General features: G+C 42.1%; 2 protein-coding genes across 5 annotated transcripts; one reads left to right on the top strand and one right to left on the bottom strand.

Moving 5' to 3' along the window:
- Positions 1-3,521: 3,521 nt before the first annotated feature.
- LOC114545856 (RNA-binding protein 4.1) lies at positions 3,522-9,683 on the top strand. 4 transcript variants are annotated; one of them, XR_003690942.1, is made up of 6 exons: positions 3,522-3,628; positions 4,764-5,189; positions 5,318-5,968; positions 8,580-8,614; positions 8,943-9,047; positions 9,134-9,683. XR_003690942.1 is itself a non-coding variant. In XM_028564414.1 (4 exons), the coding sequence occupies exons 2-3, from the start codon at positions 4,781-4,783 to the stop codon at positions 5,944-5,946; spliced, it is 1,038 nt and encodes a 345-aa protein (XP_028420215.1). In that variant the 5' UTR covers positions 3,522-3,628; positions 4,764-4,780; the 3' UTR covers positions 5,947-5,968; positions 6,285-6,319. The 4 variants fall into 4 exon arrangements, 1 of the variants encoding a protein (XP_028420215.1); XR_003690941.1 differs by having other exon boundaries at positions 8,580-8,657; XR_003690940.1 differs by having other exon boundaries at positions 8,580-9,047.
- A 1,357-nt stretch (positions 9,684-11,040) lies between these two features.
- On the bottom strand, positions 11,041-12,243 carry LOC114545857 (TRAF-interacting protein with FHA domain-containing protein A-like). Its single transcript, XM_028564415.1, is given in 3 exon segments — positions 11,041-11,644; positions 11,647-11,974; positions 12,113-12,243. Coding segments are annotated over 2 exon segments (597 nt in total). The 5' UTR covers positions 11,885-11,974; positions 12,113-12,243; the 3' UTR covers positions 11,041-11,285.
- Positions 12,244-12,246: the final 3 nt, after the last annotated feature.

The following is a 12,246-nucleotide window of genomic DNA, read 5'->3' as shown; positions in this document are numbered from 1 at the left end:
TTTCTACCGGTGGATTTGAGTCAGGGAGGGGACCCACTCCTTGGCTCACAAGTTTTCGGAGTCACACACACACACACACACACACACACAAAGTATTAAATTACAAAGGGCAACATTGTGACATGCAAGCGTCCACGTGACCAAAGGTTTTGAGAGACCGATGAATGGGAGTGTGGTTGAGAATGACCCCCCAGATGCTGCTGTCATACATTTCTGCTCACCTGTATGTTGTGTTTTTAAAAGGAATGAATGAGCACTTGAGTATTTGTACCTTGGTTTCAGTTGCATGTGTGTGTGTGTGTGTGTGTGTGAGAGTGTGTGAGTGGAGAACGAAGCCCTATCTGGAATGTTTGTGTTTACCTTGATACCTCATTGTGTGAGTACTGTATATCCTAATGTATCTGTATCCCTCACGTCCTGTTGAAAGACTGCTGGCTGCTGTGTTTGTGTGTGTGTGTGTGTGTGTGTGTGGATGCTGGTTGTACAGTCGACTCCTCACTCTGTCAGATTTTGTCTCTGGTTTTCTCACTCATGTTCTGATGGCAATAAAGGACTTTTCATTGTTTGGTATACATCTTTTCTGAACGGTTTGTTCTTTTTAGTATAAGGCCCAAACTCTGACAAAAGCAGCCGGAACAAAAGGTCAGTTGGGACTGCAGTCATTTAAGCAATTCAAAATTACTCTGTTACAAAAAAAAAAAAAAAAGGGTTAAGTTCAGTTCCTAATTTTGAGTTTACAGAAGCATGAGTTTCTGTTGTAGACGCACTGTAGAGTGACTCAGCAGGATATTTACAGCGTCATGGTTGTTGGACTTTTTTCTGGACCTACAGAGACACTGGATCTGGTGCATCTTTTCCCCGACCTGTAAATGATACTCCCGAGCACAGGCCACATGCACAGCATCTGTCAGAAGTATTTTGACAGGCATGAACAGGAAAAAAAACTTAAATGCCAGAAAAAAACATTCACTTTCCAATAAAAAAAAACAAACTAAAAGGAACATTCTTAACACATCCGATCAGGAGTGTGAGCCTACAATACAAGAAGGGCAGTAGGGGGTCTTAACACTGTAGCTTCAGAGACACTGAGGCCCAGTGTACACATACAGCAACAGTCTTATGGCAGCGTGGTAATGTATTTTCCACTGTTAAAAGGAAAAAGTCACAAAACATCTGGGGTGAGTTGGATGGCATTTGGGAGATTCTGAAGCTGTTTTTTTTTTCTCTCTCAATGTTGTTCTAAATTGTTCTTCGAATAATAAATAGCTCAGTCTGTACGGAGTTGGGCTGGGAACCGGAGGGTATCTGGTTCAAGTCCCCGTACGGACCAAAGTATGGTGGTGGTACTGGTAGCTGGAGAGGTGCAAGTTAACCTCCTGGGCACTGCCAAAGCGCTTTTGAGCAAGGCACCAAACCCCCAACTGCTCTGGCCACCTTTCCATGGGCAGCCCCCCCTCACTCTGACATCTCTCCATTAGTGAATGTATGTTTAATTCAGGCCTGTATAATAACAGAGTGATCATAATTTCCCCTTGCGGGATTAATAAAGTATACATTATTATTATTACACTGTTCACCCTTACTATTTCCTGGAAAGTTACCTGCTGTCACAGATGAACTTGTTTGCTTGGACTCACAGAGGGATGTAGCCATAGACTGTTAATATTAATATTAATTAATTAATAATATACAGTCTATGGATGTAGCATCTTTCAGGTGTACATTATTTTAATTATGCTTCTGGGATTAATCAGAGAAGCGTCAGCAGGAGTGACAAATGCCGGAGGGCTTGTTCCTCCCAAAAGTCTCCAGACAGCAAGCAGTGCTTGAAGACGATGCACGGATCAAATCAGTAGCATCAACTGAACTGTTTACACGTAAACAGGGGCGTCAGACTGGGGTGAAAAAGGGGACTGAGTACCAGGGCCCTCATGTGAGGAGGGCCCAAAAAAGATGCTATGAATAGCTGTGGATGCAGGGAGGGGCCCATAGAAAATGCTTTTTCTACAGGGCCCAGAATGTTGTGCTACGGCCACGCACGTAAGTCTGATTTGCTGAATTCTGTCTAATGTCCAAGCCAGAGAGGAATTCAGGAGACTACTCCACTGCACAAGCAGATATTGATTTCCCATGTCATTTATTTTGACTGATAACGGACTTATTGTGTTTGTCATTTCCCATTTCACTGAACTTTTCATATTCTCAGTGTCAGTTTACCATGCATATAGTATTCCTCAAACGTGCCTTAATTGGCTTCATTGTGAGTTTACATTGACCTATTCTAGTACTTTCCCCCCATCCTCAGCAATACTGTATCATTTCTAGATTGTAGGCTATATAATGTACAGCAGTTTACACTGTTGCTGTGCCAGTTCAGTTTTTCTCCCTAGGAGAACTATTTCTTCAGTAGTCTTAATGGACCAAACAGGGACATTATAGAGATCTGTCTTGTTCTGTCCAGGTGAAATACACACATGGAGTAGTGATGTGCGGATCGATATTAAAGTATCGATATTTACGATCCCAACGTCTCCTGCTCTAGTATCGATTCTCATATAAAAATATCGATATTTAAACTCAGTAATTTGGAGTGAGTGTTTATGTTATCATGAAATCATGAAAAGTCTAATTATATCCGGTTAGGGGAAGGAACTACTTCTCCTTCCGCCGGTCAGTTGTGTGTGCACTGGGGCTCTGTGACGGAGCCGGCTGCTGCAACAGCCCTTCTTTAATTTCCATTTTCTTTTATTGATCCATGAAAATGCCAACAATGTTTTCGGTTTAATTTCAGTTTGAAAAGGATATGCATGGAGATATTTTAAAAATAGTTTATTCTTTCTCTTGGGCTACATTATGTCACAGATTAAGCTCCATATAAAAAGCCGAAATCGAAAGTTCGTAGCTTGCAGTGGAGCTCTGCCCCCAAGTGGCCATACAAACAAAAAGAACAATGACAACAACAAAAATGATTAATGCAGCTTTACATTTTTTAATAAGGTTTTGTTCACTTTATTAAAATGCACTACATGTTGAGATGTTTAGAGTTTAAAACTCACCTTCTGTTATTCTTATCGCCTCAACCAAAATCCACGCACTTATAGTAGCCCTATATATTTAATTATTCTTACGTGATTATAATTCACACGGACATAATTTAACACAATGTTTAATTATTAATTTTATCAAAATTATTCATGTCCTTCAACCATGAACTTTTTTATTTATTATATAGCCTATGACAAAAGATAACTAGGTCTATATATTAACATATATAATCAAATAAAAATTAATAACTGATTTGAGAGCAGAAAAAGGCATACCAAATAAAAAAAAAGAATGAGAATAAATATATTTAACACAAACTTCGTTATTCAATTTTAAAGTTTGAAAAAGTTAAAAGCGAACTTTTTCATTACAAAACAGCCAGGCCATCTCATGAATGAAAAGCCTTTTCCGGGTAAAGCCTGTCTTCATACCTTTAACCAATCACAGTCCGTACGTTTTGAGAGACACAACTATCCACCAATCACTTTCATACTTGAGCGCTTTTATCCCCCCCACCAGACGGACGGTATCCATGAAACGTATCTGAGGAGTTTCGACTTCGTTGTGGCGCCGTTCGCAAGCTGTGAGTAATCTTTCGTTTTTATGCTACGTTTCTATCTGTTCGTTTCTTTTGCTTTTATATATCTTAGCTAAGTTTTACACGCGTATCTACGTACCTGCATACAATAACAATAGCATAGTGGTTGAACTGAATTGTATTTGGTTTAGTCACACATGAGGCAACATGGCTAACGTGGGAGCTAACTATTAGTCTTAGCTCGCTCCATTCAAATGAAACGAGCCTGGCTCGGCCTTGCTAGCAACACTCTGACCAGGAAGTGAAAACGCGGAAACTTATTTGACTTTTGTTTTGTTTTTAAAGTCCCTTGCATTTGAAGTCGTACAGCTTTTAGACTGATAATACAAGTTAACGTAAAGGTTAATAAGGACGAAGATGAGCGTGCCACTTGTTGACAGCTGTGATAATTGTTAAGCTCTATCGGGTAGATGCTAGACTGTTGCTACCGAATGTAGTTGACGTAACGCTAGGTCTTGTGTTAAAGTCTTTTCCCCAGACGAACAGTGTTAAAATGTCCTGTTAAAATGATTGCGCGCGCTCCGTGGTTAAGGCCAGGGCATATTTGGTTCAGGTTAAGGTAAGTTAGAGGAAACTCTCCTCGACGGGGAAACGGTCGTCGACCCACCGCCGGCATAACGTTACTGCGCAGGCGTCAACACTTAGCTAAGTTAGCAGCTAGCTAGCTATTAAGGGTAAACGTTAAGTTAAAAGACCGTTGTTAGGTTTACATATTGTTACTTATAAGTTTAATCATGTCTTAGTGTACAATTAGTTCTAAAGTAGGTTACCGCTGCATTTGGCCTCCTATTCACTACAACGCCGCATAGAAACTGATTATACTGTATTTTTATTTCTGTTTATGCGTTCTAGTGTTTCTGCTGTTTTAGAACTTTGAGTTTCTGTGTAATGAAATGTGCTAGCTATATAAATAAAAAAGCCATTAAAACAGGGTTCAAATAACAGTCTGTGTTGACTTTAACTACATTCTAGCATCTACCCTGCAGTCGTCTCGATTACAAGCTGTCTAATTCCTGATAATGACGTTATGGGTTCACCATTTGCTCTCTCACGGGTTACCTTCTGGTACTAAATGGTGTCTCGCCGTGTCTCTACCCCTTTTTTTTTTTTTTTTTTTTAGAATACACTGGAGCAACAATGGTCAAGATCTTCATTGGGAACCTGTCTCAGCACACTGAGAAGGAGGACATTGAAGCTCTGTTCACCCAATATGGCACAGTGACCGAATGTGCCAAGTACAAAAACTATGCTTTTGTCCATATGGAAGACCGCAAGTCTGCCACCAAGGCCATCCGTGAGCTCCATCTCCATAAGCTGAACGGCAGACCCATCAATGTGGAGCCCAGCAGAGGGAAAGACCAGTACCCTGTGAAGCTCCACGTCGCCAACGTCGAAAAGGGCTTCGACGACGAGCTCCGTGCCCTGTTTGAGGAGTATGGCACAGTCCGAGAGTGCGCCATTGTCAAGAACTTCGCCTTTGTACACATGGACAGTTCTGATGAGGCCATGGATGCCATAAAGGGCCTGGATAACACAGAGTTTCAAGGTAAGTCAATTTGATGTTCTACTACGAATTAAAAGGATTGGAAGTTTTTTTTTTTTTTTGGGGGGGGTCCATACTATTCGTATTCTGCCTTTTTTAGATTTGAGGGACAATAATTTTCTCTCTCTCAGGAAAGCGCATACACGTTCAGATATCAAAAAGCAGACCCAGAGGAGAGGAGGAGGAGGAGTTCCCACATCCTCCACCGGGCAGAGGAGGCTATTATCCTCCCCGCTTCCCAGGGGAGAGGCCCGAGCATCCCTACAGAGAGCGCATGTCCGCTTACGCTCCTCTGCCTCCGCCGCCCCCTCCCCCGAGACGTGCTTCCTATCCCGACCGTGGCTATGGCGAGCGCGACGCCTACGGGATGGTCGATTTCTATGAGAAATACAGAGCCCGTCCTTACAGCATGGCGGGCTATGACGGCAGGCGTTCCAGTGACCCCCCTCCTCCGCCTCCCCCGTCTGCACTGGTCAGAGAACGCCTCGGGATGGGCCCCCCTGACCCATACGACCGCCGTCCGCTCCCTCCCCCTCCTCCTCCGTCCTACATGGCCAGGGATCGCAGCCCCATCAGACGAGCCCCGCCGCCACCCGCTCCGTCGGCTGGTAACGGGTACTCCTACGAGCGGTCCCGGCTGTCCCCGCTGTCCAGGGCTCCCATGTACGCTCCTCCGATGTACGGGGCGCCTCGCCCCAGGGACGCCTTCTCAGAGCGAGGGCCGCCGCCGCCGCCACCACCACGATACGCGGGCTATTAGGCACACAAGAGTGGGATTCAAGGTGAGCACAGAGAGTGGATGGCTCCTGACATGTTAAGTCACATTGATAGGAAGTAGGCATGATTTGAAATAAAATAACAATGTACGGAAATGAATTTGAGAGCTCGGTCCATAAGTTGAGGTAGAATCACGCTTTAAACCATCAGCCAGAGCTCTCAATACCTGCAGATCTAGTCCAGCCAAGAGATCAGTATCTATAAACCACCTAGCAATGCTGATAGAATCCTAAAATATTGCTGCTTTTAACATCAAAGATCAGTCTTGCGCGCGTCCTGAGTAAAACGCGCTCCTTGACATGTCGTGTGCTCTCTTTCCAGGTTTAGAATATGACAAGATCGTCGTCGTCTGCAGATGTACGTGGCGCTATACATCCCCCCCCCTCGTCTATGGTGGATTGCGTTGCGTTCGCCTGAGACTTACTGGAGCCCCGTACTTTAAAAAAACAAACAAAAAAAAAACATGATTCCATGTCTACAGTTCACGTATTCTTCTGAGCTGTTTATGCCTTTTTCTGTTCCTCTGCTTGTGTTACTGTTCAAATCCTTCAAAAAATGTTTTTCAGAATAGGATGCTGGCTTAGATGCTTAGTCTATTTCAGTGTGACGCAGTACTGGTAATGGCCCAAATCTCCTGCTCTTCAGTCTTTTCTAAATTGACAACGGCCTCTGGGAAACTGTGACATTTTTATAACAAGGGAAGTCAGTTAAATGAAACGATATATATATATATATATATATATATATATATATATATATATATATATATATATATATATATATATATATATATATATATATATATATATATATATATATATATATATATATTATATAATATATATATATCATTGTGCTCACACTAAGGTTGGTTGATCAAAATTAGTTGTAAAATCCATGGTGTGGCAGGTTGTCCCATTTGCGTAAACATGTTAGCCAAATCAAAAGTTCCAGTGTGGTTTTGTTCTTTTTACACTTTATCTTTTTCTTGCGAAAATAGAATCTATAGCCTCATTATGTATGATTTTTATTTACTTTACAAGTTGCATTTCATTTAAAAGCTTTTTAATAAACAAATCAAACCAAAAACTCGCTTTTAACTGTCAAATTATTCCTCGTGGGGGGGGTAAGCCTTTTGAATGACTCGGCAGGCTGCCACCATTCACCAGATCTAGTATTACTCAGGCTTTTAACTCTTAACACGCCATACTTCACACCCCTGAGAGTTATCTGCTTGACACATGGTAGGTGATGTTCTGTCCGCCCTGTTCACTTCCTGTGAAAATGCTGGGAAACGCGTGAGACCGTAGGCTCGTTCGAGATGAGCCAGGTCTGCACTGAATCGATCACCGGCGATCCCCGCCCAATGCATGCCGGTCGGATTTGTGTCCGACTTGCTCTGACGTCATGCACACGTGGGCAACGGTAACATTACGAGATCAAGGCGGCCGCAGCTCTGAGACGCAGGCAGCGCCGTTGCTTTTCACCGACTGCAAGACCCAGGCGGACCCAGGGCATGCTGGGAAACCTCGGCCTCTCAGCCGATCTAACAGCTGATTGGGTCAGAATCGACTCAACATGTGATCACGTTTTATATAAACGTTTATTGATTTTGATTTGGAGGGATTTTAACTTTATCTGATGTTTAATTGCTTATTCTGTACAAACCACATATTGTGTGGCTGATAGTGATGTTTAGAAGTCAGAGAGATCATCTACAGTGTGTTGTTAATTAAAATCAGCAACAGATCGCCTGTAGAGCATTTTGAGAGCCACTCTGTCATAATAAAAACAACTGGAGACTGTGTAGGAGCTGATATACGGGTCTGATAACATTTCAATAAACCAGAATCTGACCACAGTGTTTCTGTGACTTCCTGTTCAGCCTGAAGGCTGCTGGAATCGGCTGGAAATGGTCCGACCTGACAGCGGATTTTTGTCACCGCCCCCGGCTGCTGCCGCCGGCTCTCGTCCACTTTACAGGCGAGGCGCGGTTCATCTCCAACGAGGCGATTAGGTCATGGTTTGCGAAACAACACCCAATCTGCTTTCCATCAAACTTGGTTCAAGTGTGCGATGCGAAGTGAGGAAATAATTTTAGAGCAGCTGTTCCCTGATGACCACGGTTAAATTGACTACTACTTTCTTGAATCGTTGCCAGTGTTTATATATAAAAAAAAAAAAAAAAGTGCACATTTCAAAGTAGATTATTGATTCTGACCCCACCCCCCCTCCCTCCTCCAAGTCAATTCAGCTAATGAAATCTGTAGCTGGCCACAAATCAGGACTGACACGCAATGTGTTTTTGATGCGTCTTATCTGCTGCAACGTTTTGACACACACGCACGTTGTCCATTGCCTACCTTGTGTCGAGGCGATTAGTGGTGTTCCTAGAATTAGAACAATAATTAACTTAGCTTTCCAATGGCCCACGTTTCTGTCTTGCGACATTTGCTCTTAAGTCTCTATTTGCATTCTTCATTTCCCTGTCATTGAGTTCACACTACACATTAGTCAAAAGTTTCCATTATTGTCTTTTACTTTCAGCATTTTATGAATGTGAGTACCACCAATTGCACGCAGTCTTGGTATTCTTAGTATGTGTGCTCTTTGTAGGTTGTTAGTGTCAGTGCTGGAGATGCCAGCTCATGGTAAGTCCTCCTCAGAAGATGTGCAGCATCCTGTAGAAGAGAGGTAGGCCTCCTTTCAACTTTTACTGCACAACACTTAACTCATGCAAGTAATGGTCTCATGTCTCCCTCTTGTGTTCATTCATTCACACTGCAGTGTGCCCATACATTAGGGAGTCTTTAAAGTTGTTGGAAGCCTTGACATTTTTATTTAATGCACTCCAGTTGTGCATCTTGCCAAAAAGTTAAAGTGAGCTCAAAGGAACAATCCATTCTCCTAGATATGAGGTAATGAAGATATGATAGTGTTGTGATGAGTGGGATGCTGACCCTGTCTCTTCGGCTCCAGGCGTGTCTCTGCTCTGCCAGCTGTAATGGGTCTTAAAATGAATTCGAAGGAGTTAATGGTCTCTGAACAACACGAGCTGGGATCAGATGGCCCTGTAGTTAAAAGGTAAAGCAGTGTGAGTTCACTATGAAGTCCATAACTGACTGATCTATTTTTGTGAGCTTTGAGTGAAGTGTCTTCTGTTTCCACAGGAGGTGGATTGACTGGTGAACTAGAGGGGACTGTCCAGTCCTCGGAACAACCTGCACTGTCGCGCGCTCGATCCATCTCAAGCAGTGACAAAGCCCACCCACAGGGGTCCTCTAACCTACTGCTCTCCAACCTGGGGGTGGGCGGGGGGTCCCGGGTTGCCACAGCTGATTTTAAGGGGTGTAAGACAACCTTTTAAAAAAAATATATATATATATATATATATATATAGGTGGCTTTTATCTCAGCATTTAATTCCTGTAAAGAAAACTAAATGAAGTCTTTATTATTTTTTATTATTATTTTAGGTATAAACAGGACCAGAATTGATATTCACTGAGCCTTCCCTCTCTGCTAAACAGGCTCGCTGTGCATTAGAGAAGTACGCAGTTAAAACAAAGAGCTAATAAAACCATGGCCAAGTGTCAGGGAGAAGAAAATGCAGAATTTATCTTAAAAAAAAAAAAAAAAAAAAAAAAAAGAACCCTGTTAAGTTTATGATTGTTAAAACAAATATACATAATGCAGACAGAATTGTATCGCAAGTTCCTTAAAATGACAGGAAAACTAATCTCTGATGCAATAGTCCCAAGAAATAATTGCTCAGATTTCATTGAAATCGCTTTCGTTTACACAAACATCCTGCAGTTATTGAGCTCGCTATTTGGGTTAATTCAACAGTTTAGTTCAGTTCTATGCTGTTATTGTTATGCATTGAATATAACTTGAGATGTCCAGAAAATGTGCCACTTAGTCAGGGGTTGTCAGTTTACTCAAAACTACTACTTTCTTTTTGTTTTACCAATAATATTCATGCCTCTGAACTATTTTCTGAACCTAAAACTATTTTATACAATATAGCCTACTTGCAAACAGATGTTTGTAGCAGTTTTTGATAAAAATGTATTTGTAATGAGTTTTTTTTTTTTTTTTTTAAATATGGATATAGAATTTTGTATTTTGTTTCAGAATGAAAAGTTTAAACTTAAACACATTTTTCTCAAACTCTGTCTTGTCTTATTCAAAATATCTTACTATGCACTATACAAAGACACACTACCTTTTTTATATTATTTTTGGGGGCATTTAAGGCCTTTATTTTCGCAGGACAGATGGAGACATGAAGGTGGAGGAGTAAACCTCTATTATATGGGTGCGTGGAATGTAAATAAGTACATATTTTTAAGTAGGAATGTTAGGCTTCTTTTAGTGTTTACATTTTATGCAACTTTATTCCATTACATTTCAGATTGAAACATTGCACATTTTAATTTCATTTATTTTTGGGGGCATTTTAGGCCTTTATTTATAGAGGACAGCTGGAGACATGACAGGGGAGAGAGAGGCGGAGTGACACTCCGCCTCTCCCCAGGCGCCCTAATTTTTAGTTTTTTCATAATAATAATCCTACCTTATTTGTTCTACAATAATATAACAGGGCAAATGCATAAGAAAGATATTTGTCTGCTGATCCTTGTAATTACACTGTTCGTAAGTGAACAAAATTGAACTTAAGTTCTTGTAGTTTAAGGCCTACTTGCTGTAAGTAGACTACTTAATAAATCTTCCACTACAGGGTGGAACAGAAAGTGCCCAACTTTCCGAGAATTTGATGCCAAGAGAGGCGTATACATTTTGCATTGTTTTCTTTTTTCTACCTCGGGGGGGTTATCACGGTAAACTGAACTCGCCCACAGCAAATCTGGACAAACCTGTTTCCTAAGATTAAGATCAGTGGTGTAGTCTAATCATGTATTGCAGTGGGTATACTGTTATCTATCTATCTATCTCTATCTCTCTCTCTCTCTCGGGGTGGGGGCATATCAAAGTAATAGATGATTAACTAGAGTTTCCCTGAAATAGTTATCAAAATATATGGCTGATAAAAAAAAACAGTATTCAACAACAGTATGTTCACAAAAAGATAATTTAATAAAGTTGAAAATATAGAAACAAATAGCTGTATTACACTTAAAAAGTAGCTGTTATTACAATGTAGCATCACAGGTCTTTAACTTATACGTGGAGTAATAGAGTAACGGGGTGCAAAAATAATACCTAAATAATAATACTATGATTTCACATTACAAGGAGGGATCCAGTCCTAGCCTGCTTCAACTCGAGTGTAAGTCAATAACAAAGTTAAAAGTCACATCAGGAATTAAACATGAGAGTCTCATCGGTCTCAAGGGGGCCGAGGAGGCCTACTCTGAGTTCACCTGGAAGACCGTTCATCACACGTGAGGAGCCTGTTTCCATGACGGGGCTCCTACTAGGCTCGTACATGCACGTCTCTCTGGACGGAGGCACTGCCAGCACCTCAAACTCCACCTCGAAGCTGCCCTTGGCCTCGCCGGACTCACGGATGATCAGCATCTCATACTCTCCGAACCGGACCAGGGCCTTGTCCGGGATATCCATCCTCTCCAGGAAGCCCAGCGCCGAGCTGTTCACCAACAGCCGTCCCCTCTGGCTCAGGTTCTGGATGTCGAACAGCAAGTCCGGGCTCTCGGGGTGCGGTAGGCGTGGAGGGCCAGCTGCTTGCGGGACACCCGGGCGTCGAGCAGGGCGAAGGTGCAGCCCTGGGCGTCGCGTCCCAGCCGGAGAGGCTCGTCTGCCGAGTGTTTGCTCTTGTTCCCCAGAGGAAGCAGCCCGAAAAGGCCCTTACAACTCTGCTGAGGGTGGTACAGTTGGACGTTGAGACGGGTCAGGAGATCCTCTTCCGTCTCCATTGTCTGGGAGACATTCATCATGAGGAAAAAATAAAATAATTCTAAATAAAAGCTCCTGATGAAATCAGCATCTAGAACTAGATCAATCTATTGACTTCCAGTGATGAAAGGCTGTTGGGAAAGAAGACAAACAAACTTATTAGGAGTCCAGTGAGGTCAGGTGGTTTACCAGCCAAGACGTAAGTAGCTAAGTAAAGTAATACATTCATTTGTGCTGTTGCTGTTAGATGTCTCTGCCTTAAACGTTACCTGAATGTTGAAGTTTATTTTTTTATTTGGAGAACTAGATAGATACTCCGTCCACAGAAAAGCTAGATCAAATGTAGAGTAGGCTACTAGAAGCAACAGCTGACTAAGTAAGTTTCGTCACTCCTCCAAGACCC

This window comes from Perca flavescens, chromosome 19 (assembly GCF_004354835.1).
Source record: "Perca flavescens isolate YP-PL-M2 chromosome 19, PFLA_1.0, whole genome shotgun sequence".
Taxonomy (NCBI): Eukaryota; Metazoa; Chordata; class Actinopteri; order Perciformes; family Percidae; genus Perca; species Perca flavescens.
This window is presented reverse-complemented; position numbering and strand designations above follow the sequence as displayed.